Raw genomic sequence first — 23,059 nt, 5'->3', positions numbered from 1 at the left:
TTTTTTTATTTTTAAATTTACGCAACTGTTGTTTACCTGCTTTCACATACAGGTATTACATTAAAGCAGCAGAACAATGATTTTAGATTGTCTGAATAGTGATCAATGAATGGCCTCGTTTAGGAGTTTGATTTTCAACAAAAACGTGAGTGTGACTAACTTAAAAACTGTTGGTTAATGGCAGCGCACTTGTGACTGTAATATTATTTAAGAGCGACAGCAGAATGTGTTAAAACAAAACTCAGATTAAAGTCTAACAGAGTAACAGAGCTTCAGACAGAGCAGTTCCTCAAGTTAGCTTCACCCTCCAGGGAATGTTGATGGCATCAGCTGCAAAGTATCACATATGACAGTTGCTATGGTTACATAGATATATACAAAAATAGAGATCAAGTATTCTCGAGGTGGTGGAGTCACTGCTTCGTTTCTCCAATATAACGCTCACTGAGGTCTTCACTGAATGGAGTAGACCACATTGCTTTGTTTGTGGTTCTGAGTTTTGTCCTTTGGATGAACCAGTTTCTGTCTTAAACTGAGTTTGAAATAGACTGGGATTTCATGCTGTCAGAAAATCCTCCTTCATACACAACAGCTGTGTAGGGAATAGTTACATCATTTCTCCTAGGTTGTGATTCTCTGTTGTCCTGCTCAACCATGTTATACAGTTGTCCCCATACATACCTGGAGTTTTGCTTCATTCCCTTGTTTTATTTATTCATTCATCCAAAGTTGTCTTCTTCGAGATGCACGCTGTGTTGTGATAGCGCTCTGAAGAGGGAGTGACATTGCATGGAGAGCAAAGGGAACGGAGAATCACAGTGTCAAAAACCAAAATTATACTTATAAAACATGTTTATACATTGTTTTCAGCAAAAATAGCATTTTCAAAACAATAAAAGACAGCATGGTGATCTATGTGTTAGCAGTTAATACTTCAGAAGTAAAATACCCCCATACCCTCTTTAAGAAACAATAGTTGTAATGTTAGTGTTCAGTTTTCAATTATTTATCCACAGATTATTTTTATTTTAAGATCACTTTCTATAGAGAAGACACACATTAATGGCAAAAGGAGTGAATTCATTTTATTTGTTTTAATATGTATCTACAACAAGGGGGACACAGGCAAAAACGACTGACAACTTGAGAAACTTAAAAACAACAGAAAAATAAAATAATAAAAACAAAACAAAAAAATACATTTATCATTGATGCAGTTTTCCCACCTTTTTCTGATAACATTTTTGTCTAAAGAAATTGTACAATATAAAGAAACATACGAAGAAGGAACCTCTTATTTTTACTACACGAGACATTTAGGATCTACCCTAACATGATACAAATCAACTCCCTGTGTGGACCTCAATACTGCTGTCTCCAAGAGGAACGCTGAGGAAATCCACCAAAAATATTCATTCCTCCAAGTTCTCTCTCTCCGCCTGCCTACTCCTGAATGTTACAGTAATTTACATTAGCACAATAGAAATACAGAAGTGACCCAAAGTTTACAGACAAAGGACTGCGTTTGTACAACTGTTTCAGAGGGCAGGGGAGGAATCGTCTGCTTTAAAAGGCCCTATTGCCCAATTTTTTTCCCCCATGAGCTAAATTTGACTTGTCCCAGAATAGATATATTGTATAAGCAGCTGTTGAAGTCAAATTAAGCATTTTACTGTCTGAAAATCAGGAAGCGTGCTAATTGCTGTTAGCTTTACCGTCACAAAAAAAGCTCTAAAAGTTAATAATTAATTAATTATTAATGCTCAAAATGCACAAGGTAAGTTAAGAATAAGTTCAGACCATTGCAAACTTTTTTTAAATGAACCAATTCTAGTTACAATGCCTTTAAAGATGATGTCGTATTGTACGCCTAAAACAACGGCGAAAATGTTATTAACGGGGTGCATCCAATTTCTTCTTCAAATCTTTAACTCCTCTGCTCTCAATAACAACCAATCACTTCTCGAGGAGGTAAGTGAATAGAAATTGGATCAACCCAAAATAAAAAAGAGCATTAAGTTTTGGTATTAGGTGCATAATATGAAACTAGATGTCCTTGTTGGTTGTTTGCAATAATAACTTTTTAAATGGTTGTACCAAGGCCATGTTAGCAAAGAATAACATTTAGATGCACTTTTTGTGTCAAGCCCCCACTTTTAATTGAATAAATTATATTAAATTATATGATGGCAGAATAGGTCAGCTTCAATTCTTATTAGGTCAAGGAGAAGCAATAATTTTTAAAAAATATATTCTAAATATTAATGACAATAGGCTGCAAATAGCCTACATTTTGTCCATTTTCTTAAAATGTTGGAGAACATAGCTGTGACACTCGGTGGGCTAGCTAGCAATATTAACACAGGGTCAACTTCAAGAACATTCCTCCCCTGCTCTGTCTGAGAAAGTGAAATAGCATATTATTGATCCGCTCCACTCTCTCGCTCATATTAGACACCAATCTCTGAACAATTACACAGCTGTCCCAAATCAGCATGACCAACTGTTAGTTTGTGTATATCAAAACATGTCAATGATATCAAAATGCATTTTACAGTATTTACAAAATCAACAGATGGAGAGTTGTACAAAAATAAGCAAGGAGAAGAGGAGGTGGCATTGTGGGAGTGGCTATGACGAAAAAGGGGGCCAATTATCGGCGAAATGACGACATGAATTGGCCAATCGGAGAGCAGCAGCCAGGAGTCCTTGCGCTTCAAGATGGCCGACCGCTCATATAAGAAAAGACATACATCACAGTGTGTTGAGTAACAAACTAGTGGTCAGCAGACACGAGAGCCTGACATGGAAGCAGCATGAACGGGGACAAAAATAAAAAAATGCATGTTGAAATATAGGAGCACCTCAGGGATCAGTGATGGGACCTTTGAAAATGGCAGTATTGACAGAGAAATCAGGACAGAATGTGCATATTTACACAATTGCTACTAGTTCTGCAGTTAACAAAAACAGGATTAACACTTTTTAAAATGAAAAATAATTAAAAAATACAAAGTAATAAATAGCTGTGCATTTTTACTGCATGGAAGCTACCGAAGCGGGGGCAGCCTCTCTTCTGTGTTGTTAAAAACGTCTGTAGTTCAAAATGAAAGTAGAAAAGTGAAAGAGTAGGGCGGCAATGTGGGAGTACCATGGTGGTGAAAAGTTGCGCATGTGGTAGCCTGGTCAGCTTATAAGGCTGTTGGTATTATTATATAGAAATCTACAAAATGTTGACTTAAGGTGTTTAAATTAATAATATAGTACCAAATCTTTACTCTATCCCTTAAGTAAACAAATTAGTCTGAAAGAAAATAGTTTATATGCAAAATTTTAGGTAGTAGAGGACGATCTTGTCTTAGGAAACTGGTGGCAATTTCACCACTAAATCAGAAAATCAAAGCACATACAATTTTAGATTTTGAATTAAAAAATATTCAAATTCCACGCAAATTTCAGAAAAAGTACAGCTGGCCAAGCTAGCACATTGCAGTCTTATTGTGAGTGATGTGCCTTTAGAGAAATTAAAACAAATTAGAACCCAATATTTAAAATGATCATACCAATATCATTAATAACAATAATAAAAATAGCAATGATACATTACATACACAAAAAAAAAAAAAAAATCACGGATTATCACAACACCTCTGCTAAAATGTACATAGAAAGACGATAACGTAGCACTCCTTCCGTCCGACCCAAATCCACCGGGAATCCAAATTTTTAAATGTTTTGAAATTCCAGAGGGCTGCTTTATCCAAGTCTCCTCTTCCTCCCCTCTCCCCTCACTGTCCCAGTAGCAGATCAGCTAACCCAGAGCTAGAGTTCGGCAGTGTATTCCTTATGCCACCCTGGGTTCGCTTTTCATCCGAGCAGGCAGCCATTTTGAGAGTCCTTTCATGCTGACGGGCTGTCCCGGAGGAGGGTTGCTTCTGCTAGGCCATAGAGGTCCCAAGTGAGGAGGGGAGAGAGGGAGGCGGACAGTGGCAGGGCCGGATCCCAGGCGAGCGATGCGTGTGTGGGTGAAGAGGAGGAGGTTGTGGTGGTCCGATTCCGGGTGGAAAAAAAACAGGTGCCAAGGTACAAAAATTGAAAGGAAAAAAAAAAGAAAAAATACAAAAAGTAGGGGAAAATTAAATCACACACTCATCGTCATGTTGGGTGAATACTGTGAAGACAGGAGGGGGAGGGAGAGGGAGAAATGTAAATGATGTAGTACTGGCACTATTTAGCCACCAGAGGGAGCTGTAACACCACTGACAAGCAATGGATTGATGGTCATATAGCTTGTCAATAAAGCTACCTCAAAATGCTTCAATTAAATAAATTCTAAATGATATTTGAAATTTGTATATACTTACACTACCAGTCAAAATTTTGAATACACTTTTTCTTTATTTCCATGATTATTTGCATCATAGATTCTCACTGAAGGCATCAAAACTACAAACTGACACATACAGTAGTAAACAAAAGTAAGAAGTAGTAGAAGTAGTAGTAAAAGAAGTAGTAAAAGTAGTAAAACAAAAATAAACTCAAAATAACTGAAATAAATTAAAAAAAAATAAAGTAGCCACCCTTTGTTTTGAACCCTAATTTGCACTTTTAGAATTTCTTGACCATGACATGGTGAAGTCCTCATCATGAAGCTCACTGAGTGAAGGCCAAGGGTTTTCAGCACCGTCAACAAAGCAAAAGGTGGCTACTCTGAGGATTTGAATATAAAATATAAAAAATACTTAGTTCAGTTATTTAACCATTGTTTTCTTTGATATAATATATCTTGCATCATATATTTGATGTCTATATATATATATATATATATATATATATATATATATATATATATATATATATATATATATATATATATATGTATATGTATATAATGTAGAAAGTAGTAAACAGAAAAACAACATTGAACGAGAAGATGTATCCACACTTTTGACTAGTAGTGTATGCAAAGCCTTGATTATCACTTTCAAGGCAAAAGTATATTGTATTTTTCATAGCAAAATGTGTTCCCTGTACTTTGATTCGTTCTGCACAATATAATTTACACAACTTATAAAGTACATGTATCATTACTGTAACACTGACTAAATTACAGCTAGAAATTCATTCAGTATTGCCAATATGTGGTAATGCCGACAATGATAACAGTGACATTCTATAGTTTGGCCAATGATGGCCATCTATTTGAATAGGGACATGCACATTAGGGTTGTCAAAAGTACTGAAAATCAGATACTAAATCGATACTAAAACTAGAATCAAAACTAGTTACTCATTTGAGCAGGTATCGATACTAAAAAAGTCATATTTGCAGGACAGAAATGAACCTTTCCTGAATAGCTTTATAATGATCTTGAGCTGTTTCAGAACAAGTATTAGACACATAGACTAGTATACGCCCATGGACCACTATGGAATCTACCTGGACGACTAAGGGATTACACAGATATAAGGCCACATGGTAATATAAAAGAAAGTACTATGATTTAATGTTGAAAATCATATTCTATTGTGTAAATAAAGTATTTTTTTAATTATCATTGTGGTATTGGAATCGGTATTGAGTATTTAGTCTATTCCTTAGCATCAAAATAGAGTTTGAAATTTTAGTATCGTGACAACACCCGTGCACATAGAGTAGTGAGCACATCAAAAATAATGCTTTAAATCTGCTTGTTTTTAAAGAGGCCCAGTCTGTGAGATGTTATTGGCTTAACTTACACTTTCACTTTGGAATGGGTTCAAGAAGTTCCCGCCCATCTCGCCATCATCCCGCGGCGTCCCTGGAGGGTTGTTCATGCCCCCCATGTTGTTCGGAGAACTCTGGAGAAAGACAGAAGAGAGGCCAGCTAATTAGACCTGTTCACACGCTGTTCAATAGTTCTACATTTGGGAGTTGGACTTTACTTACCTTTGGCAACCCATCCATGTCCCCAGACCCTGTGGAGATCAAGTTAGCAAGTTTAGCACGTCTTCAAGTAATGCGATAATGATAACTGTTTATTCTGGTAGATACCTAGTGATCCGTTCATATGATGTGGCTCCATGGACCCCATAGCCCCCATTGGCCCGTCAGGTCCTGGCCCCATCGGGAACTGAAGAGAAAACGTTAAAAAAAAAAGAGAACAAACCTTATTTCTAGGGTAAAGTCTTTTTAATGGCAGTTGGAACACATTATAAATTCTTGTAAAAGAGTTTGTGTATTTTTGTTTCCTCAGCAAAAACATGCAATGTGAGTAACCCAATCAAGGCTTACATTCGGTCTGTTGCCTCCAGGACCAATGGGGTTCATCATTGTGTAGATGTTTTCGCTGGAGTTTGTAGAGTCTGAAATAGAAGAAAAGAACCTTAAGTTAGAAGATACCAACATACATTTAGTCGAGCGTAGGACTTAAAGGGGAACTCTGAAGAATTTTTAGGACCTGAACTCTAATTTTGTGTACGGCTCGGTATCATCACCTCAAAAATTGATTCACGTTGCTACAATGGGGGCCTGGCCTGGAAAAATTTCAACACAAACAAATGAAACTTGGCATAAAAAACAGGTCATGTCAGGACATGTAAAAAATGATATTATGGCCCCGCTCTAACCCCTACAGGAAGTGGGCCGTATTTGATCAAACCCAGGACTGACAAAATCACTAATCCTAATCTTTTGACATCAATTTTCATCAGAATCACATCAAACTTGGTTAAAAGACACTAAACCAATGTGCAATAAAAGGTATCAATTGCATTTTAAATAAAATGTTGCATGGTCATGGTGAGTTTTCAGCAAAATGACACTTTTTGGAAAAGTTAAAAAGAAAAAATCGTGCACTAACAGTGTCAGGTTTGAATGGACCCAATGAAGTGTGCATGCGTATTTCTGAGTTTGATGTAATGACTATGGACCGATATGTATTGTTTCATGGCCGATGCTCATACCAATAGTTGATGGCCAATAAGTTCTGCCGATATTTTTTGGGCCAATATGTAGTTTCGATTTTCCCCAAATCTAATCATCCGCAACCTTGTATTATTACAAAAGGGATAGGAGAGCAGTGTATTCATTTTTTGCAGTACCCTCTTTGGATAAGTGACCAAATAAAGCTTTATGCATATATATTTTCCATGCATATTTAGGCAGCTGGTTGGGCCAAACCAAATATCCGTCTCTGCTAGAGGTTTAATGCTGATAGCCAATACGCTGAAAAGTGCAGATATCGGTTCATTATACTGGCCAACCAATATATCGGTCTATCTCTAGTAATGACATGCAAATTAGAGCTCTACTTTTTAAGATACATTGTGAGAGAGGAGGGGGCAGAGCCTATTTTTTCATCGTCAAAACATAAAACTAAACCGGGACATAGAGCATCTCGAGCAAACCACACAAGGTGTTGGCCATATTGGTTCACATTTGAGTTGTCCAAAATCTAGCCCTTGTACTTAAACTTGTTCTGGCCTTTTTTCCAACAGATTTCAAACTGAAGCAGCAGCATCACAACAAATCTGGGATCAATAGTTGTAAAAAGAATTGATCTAAGTCTTAGTGTGTGGTCATAACAAGCTATTAATGAAATGGCCATTTCGAAAGTATAAAAATCCCTGTAATTTTTGCAAAAATGATCTAATCCGGACCCAATGTAGCATTTGTGTATTTTGATGACCTGGACATAATATGTAAATTCAAGTTCTATCTTTTAAAATGGCTCTCCAGCACCCCTTACAAAGTTAAAATGGGATGGATGACACACATCCGTTATGATTCTGAACACAACAGCCAATGACGACCATGCCCTATCTGCAGCCACATTTGCATAGCCACGCCTCAAAAAAGTCAACGGTAAGTGAAAAAAAAAATTGTTTTCATACTTAAATTAAATTTGATACACAAACTGTTTATGTGCCTCTCAGCATAAAAGTCTATGGGGATCACACCCTATCTTAAATGTGAAGGCAGATATTTTGAATCAAAATATGCAGATCTAGCACTCGTAATTTAACAAACTTGTCCTAGGGTTTTTATCCGACAAACTCCAAACTGAGGCAGCATCATAAAGACATATCTGGGATCTAAAGTTGTTAAAAGAATTTACAAAAGTCAGTGTCAGGGTGTGGTTATAATGAGCTCTTAACAATTGTCAACAAATTGTAATTTTTGCAAACATCGTTGGACTCATGACCCAATGTAGCGTTTGTATATTTTGACGTTCTGGCCATAATGATGTATACATTACATTTATATCTTTAAAAATGGCTTCCCAGTGGCCTCTGCAAAGTTAAAATTAGATAGAAACATTTATTTCCAGTGTCCAGCAATTTTGAACTAGCCCTCCCACTGGAGCGTGCCCTTCTGCGGTCGCAAGGGTTGCGACGGCCTTTATCACTGCTTGCAGTTTAATTTAAGTTTGTAACAATTAAACTAGAGGGGACATAAGAGGTGACGCACCACCTGGGCTGGGCATGATGGGAGTGCCTGGAGGACCGCCACCCCCTGGAGGACCCTGAGGAGGAGACACATAGAGCCATCAGAACATGCAAAGGATTTACAGGAGCATTCAGAGGAGCTCCAGAGGCTCACACTCACCACGTAGTTCCCTGGAGATGAGGACGAGTACGCTATCTGTAAGAGCAAAGGAGAGTAACTGTTTAAACACCATCCATATGTGAGGCAGTTCTCTCACAAGCAGACACACAAATGTAGTGTGACTTACAGAGTTAGCATTAGGTCCTGGACCAGGCCACGGCCCTCTGCCTCCGGGGCCCCTGAAGTAATAAAAGGAAAAAGAAATAAGCAAAAGCAAAGTGAGTACAAGTCCAAAGACAACAAGGACAATAATGGAATATTTGTACTTACATGTTCATGCCAGGCATCGGCCCCCCCATGGAGTTTGGAGGAGGCCTCATGCCTCCATAGTTCTGAAATGGGACAATTCTAATTATTCACAGTGTAATTATGAATGTGAGTGTATATGTGTGAGTCAGTTAAATCACTGATCATCTGCACAGTGGGATGTCTACCTGTGGGCCCATGGCCATGCCTCGAGGAGGGTTCATCCTCATGGGGCCTCCCATGTTAGGATGTCCTGTAGGAGCACAGCACACAGCATTAGCATTAGCATCAGGCTTAAACCTGACCCAGGTTTAATAAACTCAGGACTTAAAGCTGAACAGACAAAGCTGGATCCTAATTCCATTAGTCCTAACCCTGTGGCGTCCAAAGCTCTAATCTGTATTAATCTCCATGGAGCACCTCTCTGCATGGGCTGTGTGTAGTTTGGGCTTTTCACATTTACTCGCTGCTGTGGCGTCTGGAGTGAGTTTTACTGCTGTATCCAGTATCACAGAATGTCTGACAGTAACTGATCCCCCACACATTCAGCACAAGGCCATCTTACACATGCCCATTACCTTGTGGTCGTGTCGGGTCCAAACTGTTTGGCAGCAGAGGCTGAGATCCAGGGATTCCCCCAGGAGGCTGTGAACACGGGCACACAGTTACTGTACAAGTCCTAGTGACAAGCCACAAGAACAGTCAAACTAATACCTGATTTGGCATTCGGAGTGAGGGGCGTGGTCCACCCGGATACCGCGGCGACATGAACGGCTGAAAGATGCAGAGAGAGAGAGAGAGAGAGAGAGAGAGAGAGAGAGAGAGAGAGAGAGAGAGAGAGACAGAAGATTGAGATGAGCAAACAGCAGGAAGAGAAGAGAAAACTGCATGTTCATTATTCATGAGTCCAGAGCACTCAGACGCAGGCAGCACCGAGGACACATGGATGAACACGGCGAGGCTGAGGATGGAGATGAAAAACTATCCATGCCGTGCCAAACCAAAAACACTACCGGAGCAGAGCCCTTTCAACACGCTACAAACAAAAGCCTGTGTGTGTGCTTGATGTGGACGTCGGTTAACTGCGGTGTAAGCTGATTCGGCCCTGCGGTCTGCCTGTCGTAGTTAAAGACACCTCCAAACCTTTACACCAAAACTAGAGTACGTTCGCTCGCACTCAAGACCGAAACTGGAAACCGCAAAAGTGGTGGAATCGTGCTGGACCGCAGTTAATGGGCGAAAGAGGGCAAGCTTTACCCACGGCGGTGACATCTTAAGCTACTGTTGTGGACAAGTGGTGAAACGCAGCCAGGCTTGTTTTGGAAAGGCCTGAATGCAGGACATGTGTTCAGGGAGAGCGGGGAGAGTAACCCAAAACTATGGACCGGAGTGTTGACAGGAGGTGGTAAAAGAGTGGAAGAGCTGCACTGCACTGGGGAAAAACTGATGAGTTCAGATCACATAATAAAAAATCTATCAAAATTTTGCAGAATGTGTGATTTTTTTTCCTATATTATTCGAAGCCCATGAATTGGTTGTTGACATTTTTGTAGACGAATATGTCATAAAAAATATATCTTTTTTTTTTTTTTTTTTCAGAACTTGCTATAAATTGGTTGGTGATGAATTTGTTCAGACCAATGTGCTGTAATAACAGGTTTTCACAAATATCTCTGGCCATATTTGTCCTGAATTGTAAAATTTCAAGCTAATTTCTCTTATGATTTCTCCAAATCATCCTGTAACTGGCTCTCGAAACTAGATCACTAAATTCATGAGATAATATGTATTGCTGTGTAAGTAAATTTGGGTATAGCTACAGTGGCCATGTTTTCTGATAACAGACTAGTATTATGCAGACCAGCTACCCAACTGGAGCAACCCCTATTCGTGATACGTTTTATGCCAGAACATGATAGGCCAAGACTGTACAATTTGTATATGCTAATTTGTATAATAATTTGTAATAAATCCTAGGTTACATTTCAATAACCCAACACTACACACAATTTTCTACATTTTGCAGTAGAAATCCTTCATTTGGGTGACATTTTCTTGGGTCACTTGTTTTATTTAGCAGCAGCGGGAACACAGAACCAGAGAGGTGGGTGGGAGGGCTGTGTGCATGTGTGTAACTCCCACAAACTGCTCAGGGGGAGGGGCACCCAATCAATTATTCATCATCCAGGAGAGACCGGTCCTGCCGCGGGATGCAGGGCCCTCACCACGGACTACAGAACGGGTTAGCGTAGCCTCTGTGGGGACTACAGCTATGGAGGGGGCCCGGGGGTGTGCCAGGAGTGTGGGGGTGAATGGAGGCAAAGGGGGGTAAGATTGATAGCGATGGGAGAGAGAGGGAGGGAGGGGGGTAAACTGTAAAAAATGACTATCTACAGGAGTTAAAATGACTTTAACTGGAGAATTGTTTCAATTAAAAGGTGCTGTACTGGATTTTTACTATCTTAATGAGAAAACATTTTAAGTCGTTTGCAGCCGCCCCTCTAGCATCTTCTAGCATCGCAATTTTTCACTGTAATTAGTTTATATGCGCACTTCACGACTTCCAGTGTTGAGTTTTGACATCACGGTAATGATAACATCAGCAAGCGTATTAACAGGACCGGACAGTAGCCTTATTTCCTAGTTTCCATGATAAAGACGCTTTATAATTAGATGCAGACAGTACAGAGTGGTCTCACTTTGACCTCAAGAGCTGCTTATACATTATGGGTACAGCCGCTTTAATGTGAGATGTTTTTGTTATACTATGGCTAAACGTAACTAATTTCAAGGTATTTCTGACTGGTTTCACTTTCAACAGATTTTTTTTTGTATTTATCTGTCCATGGGGTATGATTTTCTTGAACATATTCCATGAACCAGTATTTTTTCCTGAAATTAAAATAGTTCTAGTCATATTAAATTTATACTATGTCAAGATTTTTTGACTAAGAACAAATATTTCAAATTCCAAGTCATTTAAACTCCTGTAGATGATCGCTTTTTGACAGTGGGCTTGGAGGTAGAGTTTGTGTGCTGCTTACCTGGCCGTGGGGTCCCATCATGGGGTTGCTGGGGTTGTGAGGGGGGGGCTGTGCGTGGGGTGACTGCTGAGAGCCGGGTGGTCCCTTTAAGAAAGAAGAGCCATATCAGAGAGGAGAGGGGCCAGAGGGGCACGTGGCTGCACTTTTCACAGCCAAATTTTTCCTTTTAATTCATTTTTTTTTTTTTACATTAAACAGGGCGAGATGAAGGTTTTCGGGGAGGTTTATTAGGGGAAAAATGGGATGCAAGAATGGACAATTTCGTCAAAGAAATTAAAGTGCATATGACAGATTTTCATGTTTTTCTAATTATGGACTTGGTTTGGTGGGATTGTACCTGTGCTAAATATTTATCGTAGTTTTACATCAGTTAAGTAGCAGTTTGTGAACAAAAGTTGTGAAGAATAGTACAAAAAAATACAGGAAGTAGCAGAGAGTTCTAAAAAGGAATACCTATCTACCTATACCTACCCACCTATACCCAAAGAAGGCATTTTTCCTGACAGGTTAAACACTGATTTAACAAAATAAAGGTATTGTCATTTATTTTGCATTAGTCTAATCATAACTATTGTGTATTATAGTCAAGTTTTGTCACTTATTAAAAGTATGGTTGCTAGGTAACTTTATGGAATTAGCTTTACCCACGTCATATCGACTGTCCAGCTCCAAACAAAAAATATATTACTCAATTAAAAACTTCACCAAAACAAAAATAGAAAAAATACGCCCTACCTTGATTAAAATCTTAAAAAGGGGGTATTTTACTTGTAACTGCTAACACATAATACATTTAGATCGCCCTGTTAACTTATTGTTTTGAAAATGCTATATTCACTTTTTAATATGTTTTATAAGTTTCACTTTTATTTTTGACGAAGACTGTATTTGTAAATTTATGAAGAACTGCCGTGTGGGAGAAGAGGATGACGTAGGCTTGTGGGTTGAGCATTAGACAAAATCTTAAAGCTAACCGTAAGGAGAGTTCAAATAGGGTTCGGGAAGGATCGCTAAATTACTCAAACATGCAGTGGGTGACATCTAAAACCTCTTTCAGGCAGTTTTTTGATGAGGGAACAATGTTATAACATGGTAGAAAGCTAAAAAAAAAAAGATTTTCATTATACCTCCTGTTTAAATATAATTATGTTTTAGTTGAATTAACAGTCTAACCTGTTATATGCACTTTAAACAATTCCAATTCAGTAAGAGCAGGACCTCAGTGACTAGCTTAGCATATGGAGCTGTAGTGTCTCGTTGGACCACTGGGAGGCGGTGTTGTCATTACCACCAGCAGGTAGAGGGATAGACTGGAGCAGGGACCAAAAACATGGCAGTAAGTGAGGGTTGTGTCTGGTTCCAAATGATTGAAATGATGATAAAGTATGTGAGCGAAGCCTGGTGCTGCAGAGGGCATCCACATCAAGCACACACTCGTCCCTTTCCCCTGAAACCAGAGGCTAACCGCCGCTAATAAATAAGTCATTAGCGCATTCTGCCTTTTGTCAGATCCCACTTTTCTGCTCATATTAACTCCATGTAGCCAGCTAATGCTACTGGAATAAGAGAGATTTGGAATTTGTTTTGAATTTTCATTATCGCCAAGTTCAAAATGTGTGATAGATAAGTATAATAAGATACATTCATTTGTCATTAGTAAATTTACAATGGGTTGTTTGTTAACTTGGAGACTGGAGTTTGGTTCTCACTAAAAACAATATAATACATGATACAGGCATAATTCAAAAATAATATTTCTTTAGATTTGCAAGTAAACACAATTTCTGAATTCATCTGTGTTTTAATGAACATAAAAATATAGTTGGGATTCAGATGACATCACATGAGCATCTATATTGCACAATCTATGGCTTATTCATGGATTTCAGAATGATGAAAAGTTAGGATCGTTGCCAGAGTAATTATCAACTGAAAACAAAATATTTATTTTTGGTATGGTGAAAAGTCTTCAAAATGGCACAATATGACAGGAAGCTGAAACCCACAAATACTTAATAGGGGCTGATACCATGACTATTGTTGATGTACATTTTTTCCAACATTTATACTTTTTTTTTTCCCCACAAAACTCAATGTAATCAATATGTATGACCACTTTGTGCCCACTGATTTGAGAGTACAACATTACATTGTGCCCTCTGAAAACCACTGATTCAACGTATTGATTGTTTTTTTTATATATATTAAAGGGCCCCCTTTAAAAGAGATGATGCATCTCTTCCACAATAAATAAATATTATAGACAGGAAGAAAAAATGATGACAAGGATACAAAACAAGTTGCATAGTTCTGATTGGGGGTCTGAAATAGACAAGCAGTGGTTAAAGGAACTGCATGTAGCCTGAGCTCTTACTGTTTTAAAAAAGGTACTACGATCACAACAGAATCTGTGTTCCCCGAGCCTTAACCTGCAGATAGAAACACATACAAGTTTTTCTCATTCTCAGTTTATGGACAGGCCTCATGTGAAGTCTCAGAACCTCCAGAATTCACTCACTGAGATGCAGAGGCTGCACTAGCACTGATTCATGATTGGCTGCAGGTGCTGGGGTTTAGGTAGTGGCCATTCAGATCAGAGAGAGTCCTTTTAGGTTTAAAACAACTGGATTTCAGCATTTAAATTGGCAAAACAAATGAAAGATTCATGTGAGCTCATTCTGCTTTCTGAATGGATAATCATCTTGAGAACCAAAACACCAAATTATAACATAAATAAATGTGGCATCACGTCCAATGTGTTTGTAATTAAGAATAAATCAGCATTAGAAATGTTACCAGTAAAAGCTAGATTTGATTTGAACACGTCTATTTTGTACATGTGGACAGAAATAGGTAAGGTTCATGAAATCTAAAACGAAAATGTTACATACAGTTCCTTTAAAATCTCAACCTTTCTTTCGTGGAGCCGTTTTAGTCCAAGTCAGAAAAACATGCAGAAAAACACAAACTGTCGCCCGCTTGCACTCCCCCCGCGCTGGTTATAAATAGCACAGCCATGCGTCCCTCCTCTCCCCCTCTCCCTCTCTCTCCTCCACCCCTCTGTCCCTCATATTCTGAAAACATACTGTCAGTGGTGAGCGAGTGAGCCCCCAACCCTCCTACACACTCCCCCTACTGCGCAATGCACCCCCCCTCCACCCCCCTCCCTTGCTCTCCTCGCCCATCAACGCACAAGAAGCACCATCGTTTTCTTAGCTAATGTTACAGAATGTGTTTTTATGGTCATGTGCAAGACTGAGTTTGGAGCTGGAGGAGCAGAGGAGGTGAAAGATGGTACGATCACAGAATGGTTCAAACGCACCACATAGTGCAGGAGATGGATGGACCTACAGGAGAACGTAAACAAAGCAGCCAAAATATCTGACTGTCAGGTATGATCCAAAGATCTTCTAGCATGAGGGAGATTTTAACTAACAAAGGAATAGGCCTGTGACGATAAAAACATTGTAAACTTGATACATTGCAGAGAAACATCACGATAAACGATAATACGTGAACTACTTTATGCTTCTGACACAATAACAGTGAAGCAAGACAACCCCAGTGAACCTTTTTTTTGAAATATGCAGTGGCATTGAAATCTCCTCATGATAAATATTGGCCCCAAAAAATATTGTTCCAGCTTTTAATATATATTATCGTGACAGGCCTAAAAGCAACATCTTAAATCACATATTAGATTAATTAACTAGCTCGTAGCAATCCAGCATGTTCACAGTATGCTCGTTAGCATGCGCTGTCCCCACCAAAAATAAATAAATAAATAAATAACCACAGTGCGGCTCTGTGTTTGGTCACTGGCAGTTTGAGCCTAAACGCAGCGGGAGTGGGACAAGATGGAGTCTTGTGACATTTCCTAATTAAAAACATACCTGGAGTTGTGCTTGGTTTTTAAGTAGGAAGTGTTAAATTGCCATAGTTTTTAACAGATGTAAACATGACCACTGTAAACTTCATGTCAGATGGATACAGGTACAGTGATAGGACAGACATGACAGCAGACTTGGTGATGGAGGGGGATTTACATACCTGGAAGAAGCCAGGGGGCATGGGACCACCGGGCATGGCGTCGTTGGGCGGCATGTTGCCCATGACGGGGCTGGGGGCCGCTGCTGCACTCTGCAACACAGAAACAGCACATGTCACCAGGAAGTTTATTACAAGTGGTGGCTACTGTGGCCAATAACCAATATTTGATGTGGGATATAAAATAATTTGTTACATGTTTGTGTAAACACTAAACCATATAAAGTGCTCCTATATACATTTGTACTCATTAGTCTGTTCAAAAAGGACACAAAGAAAATTGGGGGGAAAAGTACTGGTATTGAATATCAGTATAGAATATCAGTATTGGCCAATACTGACATCAACTAATCAGTGTTGATATTTGCCTGTACTGATACTGGAACCGATTTATCGCCCATCCCTGATTTAAAACTAAAGTGCCTCTCTGAACTGGTCACTACTATCCCCCAGCACCTGCAGCCAATCATGATTCAGTGCTAGTGCAGCCTCTGCAGCTCAGTGAACGAATTCTGGCGGTTCTGCGCTTTCACATGAGGTCTGTCCATATACTGAGAATCTGAGAAACCTGGATTGCCAGTGCTTTCCCCTGGAGATTGTAATTGTAGTACTTTTTTTTTTTACTTTAAGGGGTACATTTACTAAGCGTTTGCACACGCGCTAAATGGATTGGGCATGCCAAAAAGTGGACGCAGTAAGATTAGCGTCTCTTATCGGTGCTTTACGGATGCAGTGCAGACTTTACTCCTGGGACCAAATGAATGTGCAAAATGGGTCATTTTGGCCAAAATACGCAAAAAAGAAGGAGGAGGAATGCAGATGAAGTTGTCAAGCGAGTGCTTCTTGATTTATCAAGTCAGTGTGAGTAAAAACATTGTGGATATTTGACACATTGGAAAGACAGGTGTAAATTGTCTGCAGAGGGCCGACACTTCCAGTTTCTGCAATAGCGGTGCATTAAAAGTGATGTCGTCAAGTCTACACTTATCAATTTAAGTCACAATGGCCTAGTAATTATGCTGTTTTGAAGGCAGTCGTGGTGTAGCTACAAAAGAGGCAAGCGTCCTAACAGCTGTCCTGTCCAACCAACAGCAGAGACTGGGGGTCCACACAGTAGCAGGGGCACCTGCAGGTTGCGGAGCATCGAGCTCCACTGTGCAGTGCCAGTCCCAAATGGCCTAGCCGTCCACGTGACGCGGCGTCGTTCATGCATCTTTTCTCCCGCTATAAAGTGTCCCAGGCTCGGCACTGGCGCACTATAGAACGCTGCAGTAAAAGTTTAGCTTAAGTTTCATGTTCGCGCATCAGCCGTTTCTCCTTTACACATCTTTAGATTTACCTCTGGACGATGGGGGCAACGTGCACGAGGCTTGTGTGCCTGTAAGCATATATCTACCAGTGGATTTAAACAAAACAAAAAAGGTAAACTGCAGCTAATTGTTTTCAATGACTGAAGAAAAAGATACAGACACAAATAGCAGTGAGCATGGCAAGTCATGATATTGTGTAGGCCTATGTGTGAGCACACAGAGCCGAAACAGCACATTCCTTTTGCTCAGACGTTAAACTCTCATTTACACATTAGAACTGCGGTAGAAATAAGAGGTGCGGTTTCTAATGGTAAAGCAGGTGCAACATGCTCACAAATAGCACATGCAATTTTTTAGTTTGTGGAGTAAATACGCCCTTAAACGCACAGGCCACGTACAGTTCCTTTAAAATAAAAAGAAGACATACCAAACCTATTTCATAGACTATTTTATTAGGTTCATATGACCGAGCAAATGAGGTTCTGGTTAAATATAAATGTATCCTTGTCAACACATAATCGGGAGCATGTTCAGAGTAGACATAAGCTTATATAAGGCAGCAGAACAAACACACACACAGAGACAAGTACACACAAAAGTACACACAGGAAGTGCAAACATGAGCTGCTCAGTCCAGTCTGTTTAACACAAGAGCAGAGCTGTAACCAGGAGGAGGGCTTTAACCTAACATTTATCAATCAATATTTCATGGACCACACTCTACAATATATCACAATAGTACTCATATAGCTAGAATGTATTGCAATTGCACCAAGGTTCTCCATCTGAGAGCTGTTCGTTTTCTGATTTTAACCTAATTTCTCAGCCTCGATTTTATCTTCATGTTGGTTTTGTTAAATTGTTTTCACAGAGACTGGTTTGTAAAATAAGTCATGCACATAAACTGAAATTATGTCAATATCACAGTGCTTAAAAAGGCCCTGTACTCAATGTATCTCTGTGTACAGTTTGCATCCAATTATGATTTTATTGTCCGGTAATCAGGAAGTGTGTGTTAGCATCCTAGTTGTTAGCATTACCGTTATGGCAAAACTCCGCTCTAGTCTCGGAAAGATGTGAAAAGTGCTTATTAACTCATCGCAAATAATTAGGATAGTAAGTGAGGAATAAGTTTGGACCACTGCAAACTGTTTAAAATGAACTAGTTCTGTATTTCACGTTTTTCAGACACATCTTTGTCTTTTCCCAATCGCAATCAGAAATGTTGACTCTAGTTAAAGCTAAAGTGCCCTTCATTTGGGAGCAATGAATCATGGTCTATGTAGTTTGCTGCTGTTTTTTACATCTCATTGCAGTCTAATAGGTTAAATGAAAACTATGGCAGTCTCAGTGGGTCAAAACTAACTGAAGGAGCCTCAGAAGTCCAAACAGTGTGGACTCGAATGGCCTTATAGGGGAAAAACTGCAGCAGCAAAAAGTACAGTAACCAGTGGGTACACATTGTTTATCTGAGATTCACTGGTATCGGCACTAACCTACAGAAACACAAGAACATAGATAAGGAGCATATTCATTAATGTGCAAAAATCCAAAATGAGTAAGTGGAAGAATCGTTCACAACCTCATAAAATAAAAGCAAATAAATGTTAACATTTAACAATATAACTCCATTTCAGTGGATATGGAACTGGCAATAACTTTGAGCTCAGGAAGTATTAAAGGAGACATATGGTGCAAAATCGAGTTTTAGAGCTTTTATCCATATTATAGTTATTTCTCCTTCTCATTTAGTGATTCCTGCATGTTTTCACCTCCACCGGGAACATGCCCCCTGTACTTTGTTCTCCTTATTTATTTTTTGTGATACGTGTAGGGGTAACACATAGGGAGATTTTAAAAAATTAGCTGCTCGTTACGTGCATCCATACGAGGTGCTGACAGAATATGGCATAAAGGGGCAACCCAGAAATCAGCAGACTTGATCATTTTATTAAGTTGTTTTAGACTTGTTTCAGAAAAAATGTCCAAAATAAATCATAACGAGCCATTGGTGTCAGAGACTATAACTATACGACAGACAAAAGCACTCCTTTCAATTACTCAGTTACTCAATTTTAGTAACCGATTTGTGCAATAATCATAATTGAATTTGATTAATCGCGTGGCCCTAACCTACATTGGAATTAAAACGGGCTGCTCCAAAGCTCCGCCCACCAGTGAGTGCAGTGGGTGACCAGCGGAGGTTCCTATCAGTTACCAGCAGCGCACTGCCACGCACCCCTCCCCCGCTTTATGCTAATTCTGATCCGAACATGAGCAGGCCACCGAGTCCCTGGGGGAGAGCAGGGTAGAGCAGGGTCGGCTCCTCTCCTCCTCCCCCCCCGCCCCCCCCCCCCCTCCTCTTTCTCTCTCTTTCAATCTCTCCATCCCTTTCTCCATCCTCTCTCCTCACCTAGTTTTTTCATAACACATCCAGTATACACACTGCATGATATGAAAAACTTATTATTGAAATACTCTTTAATATTTCCTTCTTTTTTTTTTTCAATATGTAATTTTGGTATATGTTCAGATTTTAATCTATGTAAACATTCTTTATTTTACTAGTCAAACTGTCTTACAGTCTAAACTTGCACACTGAACTACAACATGAAGGCGAAATACTACTACAATTATAAACAAGAGTAAAATTTGACTTTTAAACAAAAAATTGTAATTTGTTGGAGAAAAACAACAAATTCAAATTTTCAATCTATGAGTTTCTGAATGATGAAAAATTAGCAAAGTCTATAAGAAAGAAGTGATGTGACTAAAACCCGTAGATAATATGGACACAGCATTATCCAGAATTTCATAATATTGCTGTCTCTGCTAAGATGCCCATTTGAATTCCAAACCCAAAACCTCAGTACTTTCTGTCAGTCCACCTCACCTCTCCTACCCTGGCCCCCCCTCCCATCCCCGCAGTGGGGTGTCAGCGGCTTGCACAAGAAGCTGTTGCCATGGAGACGGGTCCTATCAGCGCTCCGTCCCCCTGGCATCCCCCTCGACGCCAGCGCACAGTACGGGGATGGAGAAGGATATGCAAAACACGGCAAGTTAATAACGGACATGTAAAATGGAGTAAAGCGGGTTTTGTCAACGAGTACGACGTTAAGTTTAAAGATTCTGTACCAGATTTTCTCCCATGTATTTGAGAAAAATGTGTCTTGCCCCAGTACAGACATATTGCATAAGCGTCTCTTGTGATCAAAATATGTTTGCTGTGTACTGTTTGTATCCAATTGGGAAGCATTTCACTGTGCGATAATCAGGAACTGCATGTTAGTATACTAGTTGTTGTTAGATCTATGCAGAGTTTAGCCATGACTGTAACTCTGAGATTTGTGAAAAGCGATTAAAAACTAATCGCAGTGAATAATTAGGATGCTCGGAATGTATGTGAGGAATAAGTGAGGAATAACTTCGGGTCGCTGCAGAGTACAGATTTGAGACAAAATGAGTACAGATTTTTCCCGTTTAAGATTTAGATACAGCGTAACATATAATATTTCTGACATTTTTATTGTACAGTCCGTTCATTCTCAACCAATATTTACAAATATGTTTTTGCACAATAATGATTATGCAAACATATGAGCTTATTTTAGCCAACATCGCTCACCCCATGAAGCAAGTTCGTTTTTATGCCAGCTTTAGAGCTTTTGTTAGTTTAAGCTTACACTATTGCACTGATTCTTCACGTTTCATAAATTAAAATTCCTTGGATTAGGTGTCTAACGTCCCCCTGCTGGCAACAACAGGGAGTGACATCTTTTGAAATTAAAAAAAGGCATGGATTGTAAACATTGTGCTAAGAGATATCACTGTATGTCAGTAATGTAATGTTGACAAGCAGTGTAAACCAAACGGCCAATGGAAGCATCTAAGCATCTTAGTACCCAAAAACTAGTGCTGAACAATTTGCAAAAAAGATCTATCCATCTATCCATCCATCTATCTATCTAGATTTTTGTGAGAAGCACTGCAATTGCAACTCAATTTGGGATTTATGTTTCAAAAACCAGATTCTGTTCAAAGTTCATATTTTGAACAACATCCATCTTCTTCCGCAGTCTAAGCAGCAGACTTCCCTCACCTTGGACACTTGCTCCAGCTCCTCCAGGGTGACCCCAAGACAATCCCAGGCCAGCCAGAGAGACATAACACCTCCAGCCTATCCTGGGTCTTCCCCGGGGCCTCCTCCCAGTGGGACATGTCTGGAACAATCCCCCTAGGGAGGCATCCAGGAGGCATTCAGAACAGATGCTCAAGCCACCTCAGCTGGCTCTTCTCAATGTAGAGGTGCAGCGGCTCTACTCTGAGCTTAGCCCTATCTCCAAGAGAGCACCCAGCCACCCTGTGGAGGAAACCCATTTTGACCACTTGTGTCCGCAATCTTGTCCTTTTGGTCATTGCTCAAAGCTTATGACCATAGGTGAGAGTAGGAACGTAGATTGACCGGTAAATCTAGAGCTTTGCCTCTTTTGACGCAGCTCCTTCACCACAACAGTTCAATGCAGCGACCGCATCACTGCAAACACTGCACTGATCCGCCTGTTACTCTCACGCTCCATCCTTCTCTCACTCGTAAACAAGATCCCGAGATACTTTTACTCCTCCACTGAGGCAAGGACTCACCACCGACCCGGAGAGGGCAAGACACCTCTTTCTGGTTAAGTACCATGGCCTTGGATTTAGAGGAGTTGATTTTCATCCCAGCCACTTCACACTCGGCTCCATCAAACCAGGACCTGCAACATGCACTGGGAAAGTTTGCAGCTATCAAGACAAGATCATCTGCAAACAGCCAGGATGAGATTCTGTTGTCCCCAAACCAGACCTCTGGCTCCTGGCTGCGCCTAGAAATTCTGTTGTCCATAAATTCAATGAACAGAACCGGTGACGAAGGGCAGCCCTGGTGGAGTCCAACATGCACTGGGAACAGATCTGACTTAATGTGAACATAGCTCCCACTCTGGTCATAAAGGGATTGGACAGCCCTTACCAAAGGGCCAAAGGGCCCCAGAGCCCATACTCCCAGAGAACCCTCCAAAGGACACCACGAGAGATATTGTCGAATGCTATTTCCAGATCAGCTTCTGGGATGAAAACCAAACTGCTCCTCCTGAATCCGATGTTAAACTATCGGTCGCATTCTCCTCTCCAGTACCCTGGAATAGACCTTACCGGGGAGGCTGAGGAGTGTGATTCCCCTGTAGATGGAACACTACACCCTCTGGTCACACGTCCAGAATAATTGACAAAAAGAATGAAATGTGAACTGACAAACTAATACCAGAATCTGCTAACCCAATAGTTAGCAAAATATTTAGGGTTTTTTTTGGAGGAAATTATGGCACTTCAAAAATTGCACCCTTTGCAATTTGCTAATTGCATCGATTCAAATTGTTATTTCGATTGCGATAAATCTTGCAGCCTTATTGCCAACACTACTACTTCCCCATTTAGGAGATACACCACAAAATAATAAATAAAAACAATTGCGCGGCTTGCCTTTGCTACCCCTCCCCTCTCATTACTCTTATATGACCCAAAGCGTTGTTCCCTCCCTCGCCGGAAAACACAACGTTGATGAATAATCTATTAGCGAGCGCTGCGTCAATCTGATTGGCTGCTGCTGGTTACAGTCTATGTGGAGGGTCCATCCATACTGAAATGCATTGATCCCGGGTCTCTGTTTCTCCGCCTCTCCCCTCTCAGCCACAGCACCTGGGCCGATCAATAGTGCTCAACACATTATTGAGCGGTGCTGATGCCTCCGGGGGCCGAGACATAAACAGTGGACTGACAAAGTATGG

At 40.1% G+C, this 23,059-nt stretch overlaps 1 protein-coding gene across 2 annotated transcripts in view; it reads right to left on the bottom strand.

The window, feature by feature from the left end:
- Window positions 1–1,068: 1,068 nt before the first annotated feature.
- Window positions 1,069–23,059, bottom strand: part of zgc:110158 (uncharacterized protein LOC553590 homolog) — a 43,302-nt gene continuing 21,311 nt past the window's right edge. Inside the window, exons 5-18 of one of the 2 annotated variants that reach the window (XM_033988124.2) lie at window positions 15,931–16,020; window positions 11,881–11,964; window positions 9,551–9,610; window positions 9,415–9,481; window positions 9,025–9,089; window positions 8,861–8,922; window positions 8,718–8,769; window positions 8,591–8,626; window positions 8,453–8,507; window positions 6,275–6,345; window positions 6,035–6,113; window positions 5,930–5,958; window positions 5,740–5,841; window positions 1,069–4,171 (exon numbers count right to left, since the gene is read on the bottom strand). In XM_033988124.2, the coding sequence (XP_033844015.1) occupies window positions 4,142–4,171; window positions 5,740–5,841; window positions 5,930–5,958; window positions 6,035–6,113; window positions 6,275–6,345; window positions 8,453–8,507; window positions 8,591–8,626; window positions 8,718–8,769; window positions 8,861–8,922; window positions 9,025–9,089; window positions 9,415–9,481; window positions 9,551–9,610; window positions 11,881–11,964; window positions 15,931–16,020 (882 nt within the window). In that variant the 3' untranslated portion in view covers window positions 1,069–4,141. The remainder of the gene's footprint in view (window positions 4,172–5,739; window positions 5,842–5,929; window positions 5,959–6,034; window positions 6,114–6,274; window positions 6,346–8,452; window positions 8,508–8,590; window positions 8,627–8,717; window positions 8,770–8,860; window positions 8,923–9,024; window positions 9,090–9,414; window positions 9,482–9,550; window positions 9,611–11,880; window positions 11,965–15,930; window positions 16,021–23,059) is intronic. The other variant, XM_033988125.2, reaches the window with a different exon arrangement.

The sequence above is a fragment of the Periophthalmus magnuspinnatus genome, chromosome 22, assembly GCF_009829125.3.
Source record: "Periophthalmus magnuspinnatus isolate fPerMag1 chromosome 22, fPerMag1.2.pri, whole genome shotgun sequence".
In the NCBI taxonomy this organism is placed as follows: Eukaryota; Metazoa; Chordata; class Actinopteri; order Gobiiformes; family Gobiidae; genus Periophthalmus; species Periophthalmus magnuspinnatus.
Note: the sequence above shows the minus strand (reverse complement) of the source record. Positions and strands in the feature narration are given on the sequence as shown.